This window comes from Staurois parvus, unplaced genomic scaffold (assembly GCF_062004578.1).
Source record: "Staurois parvus isolate SC_StPar_1 unplaced genomic scaffold, SC_StPar_1.0 ptg000218l, whole genome shotgun sequence".
NCBI classification, from domain to species: domain Eukaryota; kingdom Metazoa; phylum Chordata; class Amphibia; order Anura; family Ranidae; genus Staurois; species Staurois parvus.
The window spans coordinates 5,327,009-5,350,950 of record NW_028318014.1 but is presented as its reverse complement, the minus strand read 5'-3'; the positions used below and the strand labels follow the sequence as shown (position 1 = coordinate 5,350,950).

General features: G+C 43.7%; 1 protein-coding gene across 1 annotated transcript in view; it reads left to right on the top strand.

Annotated features, from left to right (window-relative positions):
- The window catches only part of ARSK (arylsulfatase family member K), a 60,451-nt gene that overhangs the window by 4,528 nt on the left and 31,981 nt on the right, over positions 1 to 23,942 (top strand). The window contains exons 2-5 of the mRNA XM_089679148.1: positions 10,793 to 10,922; positions 15,758 to 15,917; positions 17,068 to 17,350; positions 18,397 to 18,568. Of these exons, the coding sequence (XP_089535274.1) occupies positions 10,793 to 10,922; positions 15,758 to 15,917; positions 17,068 to 17,350; positions 18,397 to 18,568 (745 nt within the window). The remainder of the gene's footprint in view (positions 1 to 10,792; positions 10,923 to 15,757; positions 15,918 to 17,067; positions 17,351 to 18,396; positions 18,569 to 23,942) is intronic.

Below are 23,942 nucleotides of genomic sequence, written 5' to 3'. Positions count from 1 at the left end.
CAAATGGGGAAAAATGTTTTGGTCTCAACTGTCTAAATTGAATATTCCTCCCACTTTTGGGACATTTTTTGTTGCATATACAAGTCAGGAAGTGAAAGGAAATCTCCCTAGCAGGGCACATATAGCAACATATAACCTGATCGGGGGTTTAAACCCTTCCCTACCCTATCCAAAAAAAGGGCTATACAACACTTTCATTAAACTTTAGTAAACCAATGGCATGGCCGCCTTTTCTTGCTAAATAATTTATAGTATAACATTGTTTTTAAGGTGTTCTTAAATAATTGTGTCTTTATTTGTTGGCGGTGCTGTTAGAAGTCACATGTGGAGACAGTTGTGGAGGAAAGTTAGTCTGACTGTAGATATCAGGGTACATGCAAGACTAGCTTCCTGTAGGGAGGTGTTTCCCCAAGGAACTGGGAGGTGTTTTCCCCAAGGAAAAATAAATTTATATATATCTTAGGCAGCTCTCATCTCTAAGTCATGAGTACCTTTGGACAGTACTGCTTAATGCAAAGGCATTCTGCTCTCGAGGTCAGTTATTCAGGAAGCATCAAGGATAGAAACAGCCAAGCAGCAAAGCTCTGCAATAGTAGCCTCTGCATATAATCATTTAATGAACAGTTGGAGAGTTCAGGTTGGGACTGTCTCATGTATAGTGCTACCCCCATAGAGCCGCTGGATAGATGTTGGCTCCTGTTGCCACTCCCAGTGATGACCTGCCCTGAACTGACCCAGATATCACCCACAGTAGCATCAAGTGTGCTTTATGAACAAAAACCCATAACACAATAACACAGTGATGCACAACACCACCACCACCACAATGATGTTATCAAGGATACTCAATAGCCACTATCTGTGCCACTGCCCAGTGGGTTTCCAATACAGTCCACAGGGATTTTGGCCCTGGATCTCCTATTGTCACGATTAATCTGGGCAACAGCAAAATGCAGTAAGTTCTGGTGGCCAAGAGGCTTCTCACCACAAATGTGGTTCTAGTAGCATCCCAGAAGCCAGGCAAGAGGTCACGCCACACTCACAAGTCTCTCTCAGGCCAGCACCACTGTAGATCTATGCAGTCAATATCTCACTCAGGATCCCGCAGCTCTGAAGTAACTCTGTAGCACCACACAGCTCATCATTGCCCCCATCTCTCCACTCAGCACTGTACAGCAGTAGCACAACACAGTCTATGCTGTCCTCTCTCCTCTACACAGCCAGGAGTGCAGGGCTTCCTCTTGGATCTTCCATTTGATCAACACTCACCCCTGCCCCTTCTTCACAGCTCAGTTGCTGGAGAGCAGCCTTCAGCCACCTCTCACCACTCTTCCTGTCAGTAATGTGGGCTCTCTGGTAGCTGAAACCGCAAACTTTTTCAGGGTCGTGGCACTTACATACACCATCAGTGCCATAGCCTGTTCTGCAGTTGCCTTGTGGCTCACTTACCACAGAATTGTTGAAGCCCCTTTTGATGTGATTCCAGCACTCAGTCTTTTTGGGTTTGAGTCTATCAGCATGGCACATCTTGACTTGGCAATATTTGCCCTTTCTTCCTTGCAAAAACACTCCACATCTGTCAGATTGCAAGGGCATCTCCTCTGCACAGCCATCTTCAGATCACCACACAGATTTTCCATTTGATGCAGGTGTGGGCTCCGACTGGGCCATTCCAAATCTTTCATCTTCTTCTGGTGAAGCCATTCTTTTGTTGATTTGGGTGTATGCATTGGGTCATTGTCATGCTGAAAGATGATGTTCCTCTTCATGTTCAACTTTCTAGCAGAAGCCTGAAGGTTTTGTGCCAATATTGACTGGTATTTGGAACTGTTCATAATTCCATCTGCCTTGACTAAGGCCCCAGTTTTAGCTGAAGAATAACAGCCCCAAAGCATGATGCTACTGCCACCACCATGCTTCACTGTGGGTATGGTGTTCTTTTGGGGATGTGCAGTGTTGTTTTTGCTCCAAACATATCTTTTGGAATTATGGCCAAAAAGTTCAACCTTGGTTTTATGAGACCATAACACATTTTCCCACATGCTTCAGATGTGTTTTTGCAAAATGTTGCTGGGCATGGAAGTTTTTCTTCGTAAGAAAAGGCTTCCGTCTTGCCACTCTACCCCATAGCCCAGATATATGAAGAATATGCGAGATTGTTGTCACATGTACCACAAAGCCAGTACTTGCAGCTCCTTTCATGTTGCTATAGGTCTCTTGGCAGTCTCCCAGACCAGTTTTCTTCTCGTCTTTTCATCAATTTTGGAGGGACATCCAGTTCTTGGTAATGTCACTGTTGCGCCATATTTTCTCCACTTGATGACTGTCTTCACTGTGTTCCATGGTATATCTAATGTCTTGGAAATTCTTTTGTACTCTTCTCCTGACTGATACCTTTTAAAAATGAGATCCCTCTGATGCTTTGGAAGCTCTCTGCGGACCATGGCTTTTGCTGTAGGATGCGACTAAGAAAATGTCAGGAAAGACCTACTAGAACAGCTGCACTTTATTTGGGGTTAATCGGAGGCACTTTAAATGATGGTAGGTGTGTACTGACTCCTATTTGACATGATTATGAATGTGATTGCTTCATTCTGAACACAGCTACATCCCTGGTTATGAGAGGGTGTGCACACTTATGCAACCACATTATTTTAGTTATTCGTGTTTATCCCCCCCCCCAAAAAAAAAGATTTCAGTTTGTTTTGCAATTGAGTTGTACAGTTTATGGGTCACATTAAAGGTGGAAAAAGTTCTGAAATTATTTATCTTTGTCTCATTTTTGTACATCACAGAAACCTGACATTTTAACAGGGGTGTGTAGACTTTTTATATCCCCTGTACATGTAAGGGAATCATGCCAAAAAATTATTATGTAAACATAACTTTATACATTATATACACAAAAACAGTATATAATATTGATCAAAAACTAGTGCTGCACTGAAATGAAAATTCTGGTGCCGAAACCATTACCAAAAATTAAGAATGCATGTGGCCAAAAACCGAAACCAAAATGTCTGCGTATGTGGGGTTGGGGAGGCTCAAATATTTTATTTTTGTATTTTTTTTTAACTTTAATGTGTATTTTTTTTTGACTTATGATTTTATTGCTATCACATAGGAGACCAATAGTCACCTATGTGATAGCATATGAGCGACAGGTCCTCTTTGTAGGGGGGAGGGGGGGCAGTATGTTCAAGGACGGGACAGGAGAGGAGCAGTGTATACACTCAGGCTCCCTCACTGACGGTTTTTAAATGTAATTACCAGCTTTTTTTTCCTTTGCTATAGCTTCAAGAAGGAGCTGTCATTCTCCCCTCCGCTAAAGGAAACTAAGGGGCTGGGTCACTGGGTAATGTCACTGGGTGACCCCGCCCCTTAGTTTCCTTTAGCGGAGGAAAGAATGACAGCTCCTTCTCGGATCTATAGTCGGATCTATATGCCGGTTTTTAAACGTCATTGCCGTCTTTTTTCCCATTCACTATAGCTCCAAGAATGAGCTGTCATTGTTGCTAAAGCTAAGGGGCAGGGTCACCCAGTGACATTACCCAGTGACCCTGCCTCTTAGTTTCCATTAGTGGAGGGGAGAATGACAGCTCCTTCTTGGAGCTATAGTGAAGGGGAAAAAAGCCGGTAATTACATTTAAAAACTGGCAGTGACATTTAGTGGTATCTCACTGCTCCTCTCCTGCCTTTCTACACCACCCCCTCCCATATGCAGTACACACAGCCCCCTATTGGCACCTTTGTTGGCTAAAATTTTCCTATCAGCAAAAGACTGATAGGGCTATTTTCGGCTGATATGTTTTGCCCACCGAAATTTCAGTGCATCCCTATCAAAAACAATTGTAGTTTTCTGTTAAAGACAAAGAAGACTACCACACTGTCTCAACCACTGCTGTGGCAGCCTCATGTTTTATTCAGAGTTAAGGGAACAAGGTTCCTTATGTGATATCTGATATAACACAGACATAATGGCAATTTATTATTATTAGACAATTGTTGATTGAAGTATTTACAAATATTATCATCATGAAGAATTGCAGAGGGTAGGAAGTTATGAAGTCTTTATGACATCTGTGCAAAATTGGTCACATCATTAGCACTAAGAGAACAAGATATATTCAGAAAAAAATTCTATGTTTGTTATAGGAGGAGTATTACTTTTTAAACACTGTTAACATTTTGCAATCTTTTACAAAAGTTGTATCTTTTGTGGTCCAGACAAAAACTGGTTCCATCTATGTCCTGCAATACTTCACAATAAAAGAGATATTAAAGTGTCACTAAACCCACATAAAAAAAACTATCAATAAATACTGTATTACATACTGTTTATACTCAGTCAGCTATGAGTACTGCAAAAAACCTGGTTGATCCTGCTGTTCTCTATCTCCCCTTTCAGTCCAAGTCCCCAATGTAGCAATGGATTTTGCAGAGCAGTGTTGGCAGCTCTGCACATGTTCAGTTTTCAGTGAGTTTCTATGCTGAGCATTTCCTCTTTATCACTACTGAGCAGCCATGTGAATAGAGTCACACATGCGGACTTATACACAGTGGTAAATGACAGCTCACTCCCTCCCTCCTACTCCATGCCCACTAAGTAGGTAAACACACTGGGGGTGGGATATTACATGTAGATTGATGGAGGCTTCACCTCCCTGTTATTCTAACAGGCTGGAGGGGCATGACACAGCCTGTGACTGGCAGAAATCAACCCACATTATGTTATTACCAAAAAATAATAAAGATTTGATTTCAAATATATACAGTATTTGTAGGACAATTTAAAACAGTTTATTGATAAATCATAGGTGATTCCAAGATGGCGGCGGGAGCAGACATGTGTTAGGAGCTCCTGCGCTCCTAGCCCCAATCCGCTGCCATCCGGCCCGCAGCGGACCCCAGCGGGGCCCCTAAGACACTCCCGGCCCAGCCCGACCACCAGGGTAAGCTTCTGGACCTTTTCCCGGAGCTCCGGGAATCGCGGCCTACCCGCGCACCTGAAGCCGGGGCCTCAATTTTTGCCGCGACCGGACCGCATCGCCGGACATCTGCCCGGACCGTCTCCGCTCTGATCACCAGGTACCACCGACCTGCCTGCCTGCCCAGGGCCCTCCCCATCAGCCCTGGGTCCTCATTGACTACCCTGGACCACCAGGAACAGCAAGCAAGGACCACCAAGCTGACAGCAGCCCAGGACCACCCCAGGATACCTGCACGGCAGCACCACCAGAACGGGTAAGCTGCCACCACCGATCCCCACAGACCTGCCAGCCTTCGCAGGGCCCTCCCCACTAGCCCTGTGTCCATCCCTGACCACCAGGAATCAGCTCAGGCCCACTGATCGCTGCTCCGCTGCCCAACCCATACATCGGTTCTGGGCCCACCCCTGTACACCCTGCACCCAGCTACCGGGCACCCAGCTACCGCCCCTGGACACCCACCACCCAGCTACCGGGCACCCAGCTACCACCCAGCTACCGGGCACCCAGCTACCACCCCTGGACACCCAGCTACTGGGCACCCAGCTACCACCCCTGGACACCCAGCACCCAGCTACCGGGCACCCAGCTACCACCCCTGGACACCCAGCACCCAGCTACCGGGCACCCAGCTACCACCTCTGGACACCCAACACCCGGACCACCCAGCGAATCAAGACGTCGCCCAGCGAATCTCCCGGACCACCCAGCGAATCTCCAGCCACCAACATCACCAGACGCTGTGCCTACCAACACCCCCAGACATCGCACCCTACGACCCCTCCACTCGCCGATCCACCGGACCCACTGAAGACCCCTTGGACGCCAGCATACTGCACTCACAGATTGCAGCTACAGAAGGACTCTAGTGGACTCCTCCACGGTGATACAGACTCTCCACATCACCTCGCCCTGACCCATATCCCTTCACCTCCCCCGACCCGAACAGCACTGCACTCACCCCAGCATGCCACCTGCACTTCTCCTCCTCGTCTTCCTCTCCTCCATCCCAAAAATCGCCTCCCTCTACCCGCCCACCCCCCCAAAACAGCTCTACATTGCCCCTTCACTTCTGCCCTCTCCCCACTACGGCACTCACCACCTCCTCCTGGTACTCCACTCCCCGGTCGACCCACGTGCCACCACTACCAGACCCACACGCTCCTACACCTCCCATTCCCATGCCACCCTCCTCACCCTTCTCCTTCTCCTATCCGCCGGGGACATCTCCCCGAACCCTGGCCCCTCACCACCTCTCCCCCCCTCCAGGGACCCCCCTGCCCCCGCCAGCCGCCGCAACCCCCTCAACCTCATACCTGTGCACCTCCTCCCCGCATCCATCCCCCCTCTCTCGGTTGCACTTCTGAACGCCCGTTCGGTTTGCAACAAACTAACTGCCATCCATGACCTCTTTATCTCCCGCTCCCTCAACCTCCTAGCCATCACCGAAACCTGGGTACAGGCCACTGACACTACCTCCCCTGCGGCACTCTCCCATGGAGGTCTCATCTGGTCCCATTCACCTAGATTGGGCGGTCACAAAGGTGGTGGTGTCGGCCTGCTCCTATCACCGCTGAGCACCTTCCAGGTCCTCCCTAACCCCCCCTCCCTAACCTTCTCCTCCTTCGAGGCTCACTGCATCCGGCTCTTCTCACCCACCCCCCTAAGGATCGCAGTGATCTACAGGCCCCCCGGATCCATAGCCCGCTTCCTGGATGACTTCGCTGCCTGGCTTCCCTTCTTCCTCTCCTCTGAGCTACCGACCATCATCCTCGGGGACTTCAACATCCCCATCAATGACAACACCCCAGCTACTTCCCAACTCCTCCACCTAACCTCCTCCTTCACACTCACACAATACACTCAATCCTCCACCCACATCAATGGGAACACCCTGGACCTCGTCTTCTCCCACCTCTGTACCCTTAACCACTTCACTAACACCCCCTTCCCTCTCTCCGACCACCACCTCCTCACGTTCTCCACCTCCCCTTCCCCTAACTTCCCCCCCCCAGTGCGCCAAACCATCACCAGCCGCAACCTCCGCAACCTGCACCCGGCCCCCCTCCACTCGGCTGCCGACCGCTTACACGACAGCATCCTTCCACTGTCATGTCCTGACCTAGCCACTAACACGTACAACGACTCACTATCAGCTACCCTAGACTCTCTGGCACCCCTAACCACACGCAACATCAAACCCAGACCGCTCCAACCATGGCAGAACGACCACACTAAATTCCTCAAACGTCGCAGCCGTGCGCTGGAGAGACTATGGCGCAAAACCAGGTCCCCTCATGCATTCTCCCTCTACAAATCTGCCTTCCTCACCTACACCTCCTCCCTCCACGCCGCCAAGCAGGCCTACTTTGTTAACCTGATTAACACCCTCTCCACCTGCCCTCGCCGACTCTTCTCCACCTTCAACTCCCTGCTCTCTCCCCCCCCTCCTCCACTTAGTACCTCACTCACCGCCCACGAAATTGCCACTCATCTCCACAACAAGATTGACGCAATCCGCAAGGACATAGTCAACTTGAAATCTACCTCCCCATCTAGCCTCCCCCCTTCCATCACCTCCTCATCTCTCCCCTCCTCTGACCTCGCAACGGCACTGCCCCCCACCACACCCAAGGCCCTGCCTACCGTAACCCCCCCATCACTGCACTCCTTCAGCCCTACTACCACTGAGGAAGTCAGCAGAGTCTTCTCAGAAGCCCGCCTCACTACCTGCCCCCTGGACCCTATCCCCTCTCAACTCCTCCGGTCACCCCCCTCTTCCCTCATCCGCTCCCTTACCCACATCTTTAATCTCTCCCTCTCTACTGGCGTCTTCCCCTCCCCCCTAAAACATGCGCACATCACCCCCATACTCAAAAAGCCCTCCCTGGACCCCACTGACCTCAACAACCTCAGACCAATTTCCCTGCTGCCACTCACTTCCAAGCTCCTTGAGCGCTTGGTCTTCGATCGCCTAAGCGCCCACCTGACTGACAGCAACCTCCTTGACCCACTACAGTCCGGCTTCCGTCCCCTACACTCCACCGAAACTGCCCTCCTCAAAATCACCAACGATCTACTAACCGCCAAAGCCAAAGGCGACTACTCTGTCCTCCTCCTCCTAGACCTCTCCGCGGCCTTTGACACAGTCGACCACCCCCTCCTCCTTAATAAACTACTCTCCCTTGGCATCAGAGACACCGCTCTCTCCTGGTTCTCGTCCTATCTATCCCAACGCTCCTTCAGCGTTTCCTACAACGGTGCCACCTCCTCCTCACTCCCCCTCTCTGTTGGGGTCCCCCAGGGCTCTGTCCTTGGACCCCTTCTCTTCTCCATCTACACCTCCTCCCTTGGCAAACTCATACACTCCCACGGCTTCAATTACCACCTCTATGCCGATGATACTCAAATCTACCTATCCACCCCTCACCTCACCCCCACATTCTCCGCCCGCATCACTCACCTCCTAAACGACATCTCTGACTGGATGTCGCTCCATTTCCTCAAACTCAACCTCTCCAAAACCGAGCTTCTCATCTTCCCCCCAGCCCGCGCCCCCCCCCCCATCCTTTCCATCACTACCAACAACACCACCATCAATCCCGCCCAGCAAGCCAAAGTCCTTGGCGTCATTCTGGACTCAAACCTTTCCTTTCAACCTCATATCAAATCTCTCACAAACACATGCAGACTCCACCTCCGCAATATCGCCAAGATACGCTCCTTCCTTACCCCAGACACCACTAAACTACTAGTACACTCCCTGATTATCTCACGCCTGGACTACTGCAACTCCCTCCTCACCGGCCTACCCCAGTGCAGGCTCTCCCCGCTTCAGACCATCCTGAACTCAGCGGCCAGACTCATCCACCTCACCAGCCGCTCCACCTCTGCCACCCCCCTCTGCCTCTCCCTCCACTGGCTCCCCATTGCCCAACGCATTAAATTTAAATTGCTCACCCTGACCTATAAGGCCATTCACAACACTGCCCCTAACTACCTCACCGACCTGATTCCCAGGTATCACCCTACCCGTACCCTTCGCTCTTCACAGGACCTCCTTCTATCTTGCTCCCTGGTCTCCTCCTCCCACGCACGACTGCAAGACTTCTCCAGGTCCTCCCCCATCCTCTGGAACTCACTACCCCAATCCATCAGACTGTCACCTTCCCTCCTCACCTTCAGGCGCTCCCTGAAAACCCACCTCTTCAGGGAAGCCTACCCCACCCTCACCTAACAGCCGCTGCCCTTCCCTCCTCCTACCACTCCATCCCCCACAGCCGTTTCCTCCTGTGCCTCTACCCCCTCCCTCCTAGATTGTACGCTCGAAAGAGTAGGGCCCTCTAACCCCTCGTGTGCTGTTTGATGATACTGTTCTGTTTCATGTATTGTCCCCCCTCTATTGTACAGCGCTGAGCAAACCCTTTGGCGCTATATAAACTCGATAAATAAATAAATAAATAAATAAATAAATATTGATAATAATGATTCATTTTTACTCTGTATCCAAAATGTTTTTTTTTACCCTTGAACATGTGACCAGTAGCAAAGGATTAGAAGGTCCTCCCGCCACTGTTTCTCTGCAGACAGGTTGAGAAAGAGCTGGGCCATGTAATAGCTGTATATTGATTAGGAAAAATGTACTTGGATGTTTTTTGTTTATTAAAATAATTACAGTGCCATCATCCATATGCAAAAATGGAAGGGACAATGTAAATTAAACAAAGTGTGTTTAGTATCACTTTAAGCAATATCTTGGCATGTTCAGTATAAGTATTCTTTGGATCATTAACCTCCCTAGCGGTATGATTATTTCAGATTTTTGGTGCTGAAAGCGGAACCATTATTTTGCATGGAAATTTGGCGTTTTTTATATTGTAGGCCTGTAATTTTTAGGAATAACTCACTGAAATCTGTCCGAACAAGAGTATAGTAAACGTCCCAAGTATGTTAAAATTTGAAACCCGAAATCATAAATTATAATTTAATAAATAATCATAAAAAATAATATAATAATAATAAATTTCATTCAATAATATAATCAAACCAAAAACACTGAAATTTGAAATAGAGCGCCAAGTTCGCACATCACTGATCTTAGTCGCAAAATCGTTTTTAGTGTCTGATGGCGAATTTCCCCACAAATCATCACTCAATTCTGCAAGTGGTTCTGATTTACTATCGCTGTTCTCTAGCTGGTCTAAAACTGCTTTTGACCTAAAGGAACGCTTTTTGGATACCATGGACGTTTTTCAGTTTCCAGGCAGAAAGAACAGTAAAAATGCAGGCAGGGCACAGGACAAAGCACTCGGGACAAAATGTATGTGAAATGCTTTGATACAGTAATGTTTTACTATGTGATTTTAGTGAATGTCACTTCTTGTCATTTTCAAATTTCCCACCGTTCTGTCCCCCATACGTCCCGATGCTCGCAGGGGACGGAACCCAGAAGACAGATGCCGGCATCCGCCGGATTACATTGCCGGAGACACTGCAGGAGGGACATCGCGGGAGAGCAGAACAAGGTAAGTGATCGAGGGATCGCGGAGAAGCGCCGCATGGTAAGCCCGAGTGTAGCTCGGGGTTACCGCTTGTGGTGCTGAAACTTTACCCCGAGCTACACTTGGGAATACCGCCAGGGAGGCTACGTACTATTGTAGTTTTTGTTCCCAGATATAAGGCATATATATGATGGTCAGTCAGCCATGAACGTTTACCCTTGTAACTACCTTGAAACTACCAAATTAATATTGCTGAATGACAAAGTTGTAAAAAAATAAAACATTATTTATATTTCATTGCAGGATGGGAGGCTGGCAAGTACTTTGGATAGGCATGTGGTGTCTCTTCCAAATCTAAATTTCATGAAACATCATGGGGCTGTGTTTGTTAATGCGTATTCAAATGCTCCAATCTGCTGCCCATCCCGATCAGGTATACAAATGATGAGGGATTTGGGGAAGATTTTGCTGGAAGAGAAAATAGTAAAATGCTTTGTATTAACAGATATGGGTTGTTCAGTGGTTTACTGCCCTTGGTTCAATATACAGGTGAAACTCGAAAAATTAGAATATCGTGCAAAAGTTCATTTATTTCAGTAATGCAACTTAAAAGGTGAAACTAATATATGAGATAGACTCATTACATGCAAAGCAAGATAGTTCAAGCCGTGATTTGTCATAATTGTGATGATTATGGCTTACAGCTCATGAAAACCCCAAAACCACAATCTCAGAAAATTAGAATATTGTGAAAAGGTGAAATAATCTCCGCTCAAAGTGTCCCACTCTAATCAGCTAATTAATCCATAACACCTGCAAAGGGTTCCTGAGCCTTTAAATGATCTCTCAGTCTGGTTCAGTAGGAATCACAATCATGGGAAAGACTGCTGACCTGACAGTTGTGCAGAAAACCATCATTGACACCCTCCATAAGGAGGGAAAGCCTCAAAAGGTAATTGCAAAAGACGTTGGATGTTCCCAAAGTGCTGTATCAAAGCACATTAATAGAAAGTTATGTGGAAGGGAAAAGTGTGGAAGAAAAAGGTGCACAAGCAGCAGGGATGACCGCAGCCTGGAGAGGATTGTCAGGAAAAGGCCATTCAAAAGTGCTGGGGACTTTCACAAGGAGTGGACTGAGGCTGGAGTCAGTGCATCAAGAGTCACCACACACAGACGGATCCTGGACATGGGCTTCAAATGTCGTATTCCTCTTGCCAAGCCACTCCTGAACAACAAACAACATCAGAAGGTCCTTACCTGTGCTAAAGAAAAACAGACCTGGTCTGTTGCTCAGTGGTCCAAAGTCCTCTTTTCTGATATAGAGCAACTTTTGCATCTCATTTGGAAACCAAGGACCCAGAGTATGGAGGAAGAATGGAGAGGCACAGACTGCAAGATGCTTGAATTCCAGTGTGAAGTTTCCACAGTCTGTGTTGATTTGGGGAGCCATGTCATCTGCTGGTGTTGGTCCACTGTGCTTCATTAAGTCCAGGATCAACACAGCCGTCTACCAGGAGATTTTGGAGCACTTCATGCTTCCTTCTGCAGACGAGCTTTATGGGGATGCTGACTTCATTTTTCAGCAGGACTTGGCACCTGCCAACACTGCCAAAAGCACCAAAACCTGGTTCAATGATCATGGGATTACTGTGCTTGATTGGCCAGCAAACTCGCCTGACCTGAACCCCATAGGGGTTCTATTGGGCATTGCCAAGAGAAAGATGAGAGACATGAGACCGAACAATGCAGAAGAGCTGAAGGCCGCTATTGAAGCATCCTGGTCTTCCATAACACCTAAGCAGTGCCACAGGCTGCAAGCTTTCATGCCACGCCGCATTGAGGCAGTAATTGCTGCAAAAGGGGCCCAAACCAAGTAATGAGTACATATGCATGCTTATACTTTTCAGAGGTCTGATATTGTTCTATGTACAATCCTTGTTTTATTGATTGCATGTAATATTCTAATTTTCTGAGATTGTGGATTTGGGGTTTTCATGAGCTGTAAGCCATAATCATCACAATTATGACAAATCACGGCTTGAACTATCTTGCTTTGCATGTATTGAGTCTATCTCATATATTAGTTTCACCTTTTAAGTTGCATTACTGAAATAAATGAACTTTTGCACAATATTCTAATTTTTAGCGTTTCACCTGTAGATGTCCAGTAATTGTTCACATTTTGAAGTGGTGGGAAGGCTCAATGTGGACACCATTTGGATAAAAAATAGGTTTTGGCCGATGCTGTTTTAACTTCCATGTAATTATTTCTAAATGTTTATCCTTCCTCCTTCAGTCTGAAGGGAATCATATGATGCTGCCCTCTAAATAGTTTTACATTAACTTTAAAAAAACATTTAACTATTTTTTGACTACATAAACAGACAAAATTGTATTTTTATATGCCTGAAATTGAGCTTTAAATTAAACCTGTCCTTTGTGTGTTTAGTGCTATGAAATTGGTTTGCTTTAAATCTGAATTCAAATAATAAAAGCAATTAGCTGAATACACACTTTAAAGCAGTATTAAACCCAAGAGCAAACATTTAATATATTGAAGCTTACCATTTCTTAGATGTGATGGCTGCATTAATTTGATTATTTTTTCTATTTTTCCTTCTATTTTCATCTGGTGCTCTGTCCAGCAGGTCTGTTGTTTTTCAAAAGAAGGGGCTCTCCAACAGAATGTATTAGTTACAGTGATGAGACAAACCATTTAACTCTAGCAAGTTTGCTTACAATGATCAGCTTTTATTTATGTAAAACCTTTATCCCAAAAGAAAAAAAAGTTTGCTGCAACTGCTTATAAATACAGTAATTAGCTGGAGTTTGGCTTTGACTTGTTAGTGTATTTAACTCTGCTAGTACACTTTACACTTCCCTCTCCCCAGACTGACAATGGTGCTGTTTGAAGGTGCCCCCTGTGCTCCTTCCTCCAGGGTAGCACTGTAATACAGGAGGTGTGTTACTGGCCATATTGCTAGGTGAAAGCAGAGGGAAGAAAGTAGAAAAGTGACAGCAGAAAAAGACCAAGTGGTCCATCGAGTCCGCCCATTTTTTTTTTTTTTTATAGATCTATGCTTGTCCCAAGCATGTTTGAAGCTCCTTACTGTTGACTGGCTCACTACCTCTGCTGGAAGTTTATTCCAAGCATCAACTACTCTTTCAGTAAAATAATACTTTCTAAGATTAGTTTTGAGCTTTCCTCCAGTTAGTTTAAGGTCATGTCCCTGTGTTCTTGATTTTGGTTCCATGTTATACTGCCCTCCTGAACCTTATTCACCCCCTTGATGTATTTAAAGGTTTCAATCATGTCTCCCCTTTCTCTTCTTTCCTCCAGACTGTACATGTTAAGTTCCTGAAGTCACTCTTGATAAGTTTTATCCCCCAGACCTTTCACCATTTTTGTTACCCGTCTCTGGATTCATCACATAAATATCTTTTTGTAAGTGAGGTCTCCAGAACTAGACACAGTATTCTAAATGAGGTCTAACTAAATATCTATATAAGGGAATCAGGACCTCCTTCCTCCTGCTGGTGATCCCCTAGTGATGCATCCTAGAATTCTATTCACTTTCCCCACTGCCTGGTCACAGTGTTTGCTCATTTTGCAATAATCTGAAATAAGTACCGCCAAATCCTTCTCCTCTGTAGTGCTGTATTACTTTTGTATTAGATCATTAAGTGGAACTGTATCAAATGCCTTGCTGAAATCAAGATATGCTATGTCCACAGCACCATCCTGGTCCAAAACATTGGTAATGTAGTCAAACAATCAGATTACTCTGACATGATCTGCCCTCAGTAAAGCCATGCTGACTTTGGGTCCAGCAGTTGTGTGTTTTTAGGTGATCAATGATCCTTCTTTTCAGAAGTGAATCCATTAACTTGGCTACAACCGATGTAATTGCCAGCTTGTACCTTGCTACCCTTCTTGTGAATAGGTACAATATTACCTGTCCACCAGTCATGGGCAACTTCTCCTGTTAGAAGAGATTGATTAAAGAGATCTGTTAATGGTCCAATAACTATACCTCAAAGTTCTCTTAGAACTCTGGGATGAATACCATCAGGGCCCATTGCTTTATTAATCTTTATCCGAGCTAGTTCCTCTGCTACCTCTGTCTCCAGAAATCTTAAAAATGGACCATTACTAGACCCAAAATTATTTCCTAACTTATTATTGTTAGTACAATTTATTTCTGAGAAGACATAGGTACATAGTTAGTCTGGCTGAAAAAAGACAAAATCCATCCAGTTCAACCATTAAAAAGACTGAACAGAAGTAATTGTTTAGATTGGTTTGCTACATCCAGGTCTCCCTCAACTTAAGTGTTGTTCCCAGTTTTCATTTTAGTGATCCCATCATATATATTCTTTCTATCGTTAATGTACTGAAAAAAGGTTTTATTTCCTTTCTTTCTTTTCTTAATAGACTTAGCAATTTCCTGCTCTTTCTATGCTTTGGTATCACTGATAATGTGTTTGGCCTCCTTTTGTCTATTTTTATACTCTTCTCTGTCAGCTACACCTCCGGTTTCCTTGAATCTTCTATATGCTGCTTTTTTTTCCTTTACTGTCCTACTTATCTCTTTAGTGAACCATATTGTTTTTTTCTGCCATTTATTCTTGCTAACTTGCCTGACATATAATCTAGTTGCCTCCAGGATGGTAGACTTTAACAGTGCCCACTGATTCCTTACTCCTGTCGTTTTACTCCAACCTTTCAATAAATTTTTTAGAAATTCACCCATTTCTGCCAAATTTTTCCTTTTGAAATCTAAAACTTTTGTTTTTGTATATGATTTTTTTAGTTCTTATTTTAATAGCAAACCACAGACATTTGTGATAACTAGAAAGCCTATGCAACATGCATGAATTTCACATTGAAAGCAACTAGAGAGGTCAGGGATGTTTGTTTTAAAGCTCTTTTACTGCATGCAAAGAATGTAAATAGTTTAGACTCCATTCACATTGAAGTATTTAAATTGATTGGGTTTTGTAACTTCACTGAAAACACTTATTGTTACCTTGATATACAATATCATACTAATACTGCTGAACACTAATAAGAAAAAAACAACTCAGGGTAATGCATATGTACTACTAATTGTATAGTCATTTTTATGCTATACTACGGAGACTGTGGTTGCATGGTCCTGTTTATTTTAAATACTGGACTGTTCTAATATTTTGTGGCAATCATTGTGGGAATAAATGTATTTGTGGTGTTACTTACAAAGCATTCATGATCATTCTTCCTCTTAGCAATGTGGAGTGGTCTGTTTCCTCACTTGACGCGATCCTGGAATAACTTCAAATGCCTTGACCCAGGGTACCCAACCTGGATGGACCTGATAAAAGCAAAAGGGCATATTACCCAAAAGTTTGGCAAACAAGACTATACAAGTGGGTCCCATTCAGTGAGGTGAGTTAGAGTTATTCTGGTGATAGTTTACCCACAAAGGATGTTTTTGGGTAGGTGAAGGTGTCAACTGGTTGAATCTCAGTTTACTTCTTATATCTCTCTGGAGCTCTAGTGTTCAGTGATGTGCACATAAGCTCTCACATTTTCCACTGCCTACTGCAATGACAGCACCATATCACTCTCCTTTTCTTACTTTAAAAGGAATTTAGCAGGAGTTAAAGTAAAGCATTGGAACTGCCAATATTGACTTTTTTTCCAAAGGTGCTTAAGGCAAAGGGTTAGATCATTTGTTACTTGTGATTGGTATGGGTCAGTTATTCATCAAAATAATGAAAGAACCGTAAAGCAGACGTGCTAAAATATTATTTTTCAAAAACAATTCATTAGATAAAAAAGCATCAATCTGAATATATAAAATGTAGCATCCTCCTAGATAGGTGCTAAGAAGATTATATTTGGTTCTTCTACTTAACAAGAGAACTGTTAGGAAAATCTAATTAGGCTTTCTGCTTAACAGAGAGCTGCAATTGTTAGTAGCACCTCTCCAGTGTGTTCAAGTGCTCCTAGTTCTGCCCCTGGCTTCCTCTGTATCCAAGTAACCTATGAAGGTTCTGGATGTATCGATGGAACTTATGAAGATAACAGTATTAATATCAATAGCACTTCAGCTCATTCCAGGGAGTGCAGTCCTGAGGGATGCTGGTAGAGGGTACTTATTCTTTAGGCATATTGAGCTCTTGGTCTTTTCTGGAGAGGATGGTACCAGGCTGGGGGAAGGCACTCTGCCTCCCAGGCACCTGCTGCAATGTGGTCTCAGTTGGGTGACCCGAAGACCTGAAGTAAAAGAGAAAGTGACCCTGGTTCTTCAGTAAGCTGACTGAGGGGAGCTGTCTGGTATCACTGGAGGGTATCAATTGGAAGGTTGAAATGAGGCTACCATTCTGTCCTTTGGCCTTGTAAGTACAGCCACTGTGGGATCGTGGGGACTTTGTGTGCTTTGCTATCCCTCGGGTGCTGACTGCCAATCTGTATCAGCTAAAGGTGTATGGCTAAACAGCACATAAGCAGTTCCTAGCACAGTTCTTCTTTAACAATTCTCCATGACTCACTAGGACAGTAAGTAATTATCACCTAGTGTTTTTGCTTTCAGTAATCGAGTGGAAGCCTGGACAAGGGATGTGCCATTCTTGCTCCGACAGGAAGGTAGACCCATAGCCAATCTCACTACAAACAGGACACAGATTCGCATTAGGGACGAGGACTGGAAGAATGTAGATCTGGCTGTCGACTGGATAAGAAAACAAGCAAAGAACTCTTCACAACCTTTTTTTCTGTATTTGGGTTTAAATTTGCCACACCCATATCCTTCAGAAGACATGGGTGAAAATTGGGGCTCATCAACATTTCTAACATCCCTTTACTGGCTTCAGAAGGTAAAGCATAATGTGCCTGTGTTGCTGTTGCTTCCACTTTAGACTTTAGTAACTGACACAAAACATATTGGGGATGAATGAGGTCACAGAGTGACCTACAGTAGGTGGTTGTGTAAGAACCCAATGGGAGTCTGAGGACCTAATTCTTAGAAATCAAAGCATTAAAACACGCTCTCAGCTTTTATTATTAGGAGTGATTCAGGCAGATGTAATGCCACCAGGATTGTCTCCAACCACTATAGCAGCCCAGTACTCTCCTGTGTATCGAGGACCTCTACAGATCAGTTCAGGATGGAGAGTGGTGGAAAATCAATGAACTACTAAATAAGCACAAAAAAAAAAAAAAAAAGAAAAGAAACATAGAGAGAGTGGCACTCTAGGTGTAGCATTATTGCAATTAAAATGTAAAAAGAAGCTGGTGATTTAGAACAAAGTTACAATGATGGTGGGAGTGAAAAGAGCTGGTGTGATGCTGATCTTAAAGCAGGTGCAGCAGTGATAAATGCTGTCTGTAAGAAAAAGAGAAATATCGGTAAATATATACAGTAGTATTAGGGTTTATTCACACTATTTGTGATGACCTGTGTTTTTCCACACTGGATAAAACACAGGTCATCAAATGCTTTCTATGTGTCCCATTCACACTGCAATGCTGGTGCAAAAAGTAGTGCGGTACAGTGCAGGAATTTGCAGTATGTCTGATTTTTCTGCCCTGCACTAAATAACGACACGTCATTGCACAACAGTGCAAGGCACCACGCTACTGTGCACTGACATAATAGCATTTCAAATAAAAGTGGAAAAAAACTGAAAGTCGCATCATACTGCTCTCTGCCGGAGCTGGCATTGCACTAGCCTGCATTGTAAACCACTGCATTTTACCATGCAGAGTAGTGTGAAAGTAATGATACAGAACATAATTATTGTGGTTGTTTGGAACAATTTTATTCACTGCATTCTTCTTTTAGATTATAATTACTTGTAAGGTATGCATCAAACAATAAAAGAAAAGTCATACTATGATTTTTTTGTTTCTTTACATGTAGGTGTCATATAAGAATGTTACACTTCCCACATGGTTACCTTTAAAAAAAATGCACCCAGTGGACTACTACTCATCATATACCAAGAACTGCACTGGGCACTTTACAGACCAGGAAATTTTAAATATTAGGGCTCATTACTATGCTATGTGTGCAGAGACAGACGGTATAATGGGTAAGTTACTATGTATCTGTTTTTCTATGCTGAATACCAAAATAATCATGAACAATGCATTTCTTACAGTATAGTGCTACAAACAGTATTCTCACAGTTTGCTTTACCTTACAAACTGACATATAAGTAGAATATTTAATAGCATGGTCCAAAGGCATCACATGGTGGTAAATTGAGCTGTAGTCTTGTGTGTAATTCTTTCCCCCTTTGCATACTAATTATTAGTTGATTTATTCAAAACCAGTAAAGGAAATTTTGCATGCAATGCTAAAATTATTAAAAGTGGCTTTAAAACAATATCTGAGTTTACCATTCATTTTAATTACTGCTATTTGTGCAGCTGTCCAGCTCTGTTCCTGTGTCTTTGAAACACAACATGTAATGTAATTTTTTTTTAATTAGGAGAGAGAAAGGAGGCATTGCATACTGTATGTAGTGTTACCCCAGAAGCAACCACTGATAGATTTGGGTCCTCTGCTCTTCCTTCGCCCTATCAGAGCCCCACTCCTTGCTGATACCACCAGCAGTCACACAAAAAGGATACACACCATCTGTGATAAAATAAGTAGGTTGCATTGGTAGAAATATGATGGTATGGCTATGCAACAGTTTAGATGTTAGCTGGTAATCACAGAGGGGGTATTTACTAAATCTGGAGAGTGCAAAATCTGCATAGAAACCAATCAGCTGATCACATGTAAACGGTGAAATGACGGTTATCGGCAGTCCTTTCCTTCCACTGACAGCGCGTGGGGAGAGGAGAGCCGGTAAGCGGCATTCCTCAGAGGGGACATCTACACTGATATTCAGGGCACTGATTATCAGTGCTGCCTTTCAGTGCCCATCATTGCAGCCGATCAATGCCTTATATCAGTGCCAATCAGAGCTGCCTTTCAGTGTCCATTAGTGATGCCTGTCAATACCTGTCAGTGCTGCCTATCAGTGCCTCCTCATCAGTGCAGTCTATCAGTACCCATCAATGCCACCTATCAGTGCCCATCATTGCCGCCTATCAATGCCCATCATTGCCGCTTTTCAGTGCCAATCAGTGCTGCCTATCAGTGCCAATCAGTGCCAGTCAGTGCGGCCTATCAGTGCCCATCAGTGCCACCAATCAGTGCCATCTATTGGTGCCAGTCGGTGCCACCTATCAGTGCCAGTCAGTGCCACCTATCAGTGCCCATCAGTGTCACCTATCAGTGCCCAGTGCCACTTATCAGTGTCAATCAGTGCCGCCTATCAGTGCCCATCAGTGCTGCCTTTCAGTGGCCATCATTGATGCCTGTCAGTACCCTTCGGTGCCACCTATCAGTGCTGTCTATAAGTGTTGCCTATCAGTGCCGCCTCACCAGCACACATCAATGAAGGAGAAAAATTTCTTATTTACAAATTTTTATAACAGAAACTAAGAAAAACTTTTTTTTGTTCAAAGCGTTGTCTTTTTTAGTTTGTTTAGCAAAAAATAAAAACCCAGTGGTGAGTAAATACCACCAAAAGAAAGCTCTATCTGTCCCAAAAAATGCTAAAAATGTGGTTTGGGTACAGTGTTGCATGATTGTGCAATTGTCATTCAAAGTGTGACAGTGCCGAAAGCTGAAAATTGGCCTGGACAGGAAGGCGGTGAAAGTGCCCAGTAGGCAAGTGGCTAAGAGCCAAAGCTTTTCGCACAGGTCACTGTAAGATATAAATTTGTTGGCACAGTTCACTTTAAAACTTGAAGCTGTTGGCACAATTCATTTCAGGAGATGAATTTGTTCTTAAGCAGCAGAAACACCCTCTTTCAGAGGCCTGGGCCAAAATAGATGCAGCTAAATAAAAAGGTCTGCCAAGCAAGGAGCAAAGTGTATCTTCCCTGACTTTTTCTTTTATATCCACCCCTAGTTCGCCCCATCTCCCCCCTGCCTTTGATGTGAGGAAAGTTCTGCTTCCAGCCTACAGCTCCTGGAAGGCTCTGAACACCCATGTTAGGACTTTGGCAAGTAAAAGTGCTGGATGCTGCCATCTTGTGGATAAATAAAGTTCTGCATTCTTAGTAACAATCCATAGTGTTACATAAAGTATACCATGCAGAAATCAGCCTGGCACACCAAGCATATAGGCTGGAGCCCTGATAGCTGTCAGTGTGCAGGCCCCTACCATATTAATAAGACTTCATGTTAAAACCTCAGGGCTCTCCCAACCACCAATTCTCACAAGAGGTGATAAAAGAATTTATGAATCAGGTAAGGAAAGTTAAACATACATTCAAAGGGGTCTTTTTGGTTCATCCATGCTGTTCCATTCTGTTCAAACTCCCATCATGGATTACAATCAAAGGGAGAAAAAGTGTCTCTACAGTTTGGCTTCTAAACTGCAATTGAACAAATCCAAATGGACTCATTAGAGTAACTGAAAATCATTATTTTGGGAGATTCCCATAGTTCAGTTCCCAAACTATACTTTTTTTTTTTAATGTAGATTTAAGCTAATAGAGTTGAGAAATAGATGGCATCTGTTTCAGGTCATTACAATGAACCAGCTTCAATCTACTCTCTTGTCTGCAGTCAATACCCAGTTGCCCTAGCCAAACTAATTTCTTACAGATAATGAAAATACTGATAGGTCAGATGGTGCAAACCAGAAATTCTGCATCTCTTAAACACCCTTTAATTTTCATGGTTTTAAGGCCTCATGCACACTATGCTCTTCTGAACTCGTTTTTCCTGACAGGAGAAAGCAGCATTAAAAATACATTTTACAAACGCATTTAGGCTCATTCAGGCATGTCAAGCATTTGAGCATTTATTCATTTCATTGACCAGAATAGTAATTTATTCTGGCCATTGAAATGAATGAACATTCAAGTTCTATCACTTAAGCGCATTTAGACGCGTTTAGCTGCATCTTGTTTTCTGCCCAAAAGCTTCTCTCCTGAATGTGATTTTGGTGCATTTGGATTTTTGCCCCTAAACACCCCTGCCTTTACAGTACATGCCTGTAAACACCCACTGTATGTGTGCATGGACATACAGGCTAAAATGGAGGAATGTTTAGGGAACAGAAAAAAAAGTCACATTATTTAACAGCTGCGTTTTGCATGAGACCTAATATTCATTTAATGCCAAGTGCAAGAAGTGGGAGTATTAAAGTGATACTAAACCCAGGACCCTGCATTCCCTATATCTGGTCTCCCATAGTACACACAACATGGAAATGCAATTATTTTAGTAAATATAAAACGCTAAATACCTTTTCTCATCAGCAGTTAGAGCAGCGTTGTGACTTCAGCAAAGCACTGGTTAAAGCTTGTAGGAGGAGTTTTCTTTCTGCTCTAGGAGGATGCATAACCCCTGATCTCTGCCTGGACAGTGCTGATTGGCCCTGTGCTGATCACGTGCACTCTCCAAAAAAAAAAAACAAAAAAAACCTCTCAAGCAATACACACCAAACTGAGCATGTGCATTTGACTACAGATTCAGTCTGTATCAGATGGTCATTTCAACAAGAGGAGGGGCAGGGAAGAAAAGATCAAACAGCGTTTTTACACAATGCAGATGATTAACCCCTTAGGTTCCACAGTGAGTATAACAAGCATGCTTCACTGCATATATTGACTGATTTTACTGTTGTCGGTTTAGTAACACTTTAAGCATTGAACTACTCTTATTCTTTTATTTATTTAAACGGAATAATTGGAGTCACATGTAACATAATGCAACCCCATTGTAACATAATGGTCAGCTGTGTATTCTTTTCTGCATTTATTACTCCTTGAGTCCTTAATATAATTATCTCTCATAGTAAATATGATAGTGAAAACATACCAGCAATGTTATTACTTCTCTAGTTGTTAGCTTGTCATGAGAGAACTATGGAGCCTGTCATCATGAACTGATTTTAAAAACTATAAGTTGCCTTATTGTCACACTAATCCTCTTGGTGCAATACCCACAGGCCCTGACAATTAGGTTCCATAATGTGGATTTTACTGGCCCTACAATTTGAGTCTATGGATTGGCAGGCTTGCTTAGAGTTAAGTATTTATACAGGGAGAAAATCAGGGAAAATCAGAACAACCAAGAAAACAAATTGCTGCTTCAGTCCCAGTGGGTGCTCGGCTAACCTATCATTTTGTTGTCCAGGGCAACATAATTTTTTATTCTTCTGGGTAACTGCCCAGTATGTGAGGATAAAAACTAAGCTACTAATGTAACATCTTTAAAAAACACACAAAGCATTAATTAGAAAGAGGTCTAAAAATAAGAGCTTTCTGACTAAGATTTTCTACACAGGAAGCATAGTGGTCAGGAGGCAGCATAAAGGGAGTTAAAGCGGAACTGAAGGGAAAACATTTAGTTTAATTTTAGGTGGATTAAGGGAGGGTTATAACCCCATGTCCATTTTTTTTCCCATCTGTGTCCCATTAGAGAAATTTCCCATCACTTGCTGTCACATAGCCAAAACAAGAAGTGAAAGGAAATCCCTCCAAAGTGAGGGAATCCCAATTTGTCACCAGGGTCTTCAGAACTAGTGTCCCCATTGAAAGATTTCCCCTCAATTACTGTTCTGGGGACAACCCAAAATGAAGAATTGTATTTCACTTTTGATGATAATAGTACACATGATCAATAGAGAAGGTGAATTGGGGGCACAGACAGCAATAAAAACCTGACAGGTGTTCTAATCTCTCTCCACTCCAAAAAAAGGTTTTCCTTTATGTCCTACTTCAATTCACTCAAGGTATATACAAATGTAAAGAGTACTAAACATAAATTGCAAGGTTTCAATAAATGAATTGATTTATAAAAACACAGAAAAAGAGTACCCAGTAACTTTCCAAAATCTCTAGATCCTGGGGGGGTTAAATTACAGGAGGTTATTTAAATACACACTAACCATCAAGAAAATGAAAGCTAATACTCAATATATCTCTTAGATTGTAAGCTCCATGGAGCAGGGCCCTCCTAACCCTCTTGTATTGAACTGTATTGTTGCTGTATTGTCTCCCTTTACAGTTGCAAGAAAAGTATGTGAACCCCTTGGGATTACGTGGAGTTTTGCATGAATTGGGCATAAAATGTGCTCTGAACGTCATCTAAGTCACAACAATAGAAGAACACAGTCTGCTGAACATAATACTACACAAACATTAGATGTTGCCATGGTTTAATTGAACATAACATGTAAACATTCACAGTGCAGGGAGGAAAAAGTATGTGAGGCCCTAGCTTAATGACTTCTCCCAGAGCTAATTGGAGCCAGGAGTGAGCCAACCTTGACTCCAATCAGTGTGATGATATTGGATGTGTTGCTGACAGCTGTCCTGCCCTTAAATAACACACACTTGTTTTGGGTTTACTGGTTTCAAGAAGCACTGTCTGATGTGAACCATGCC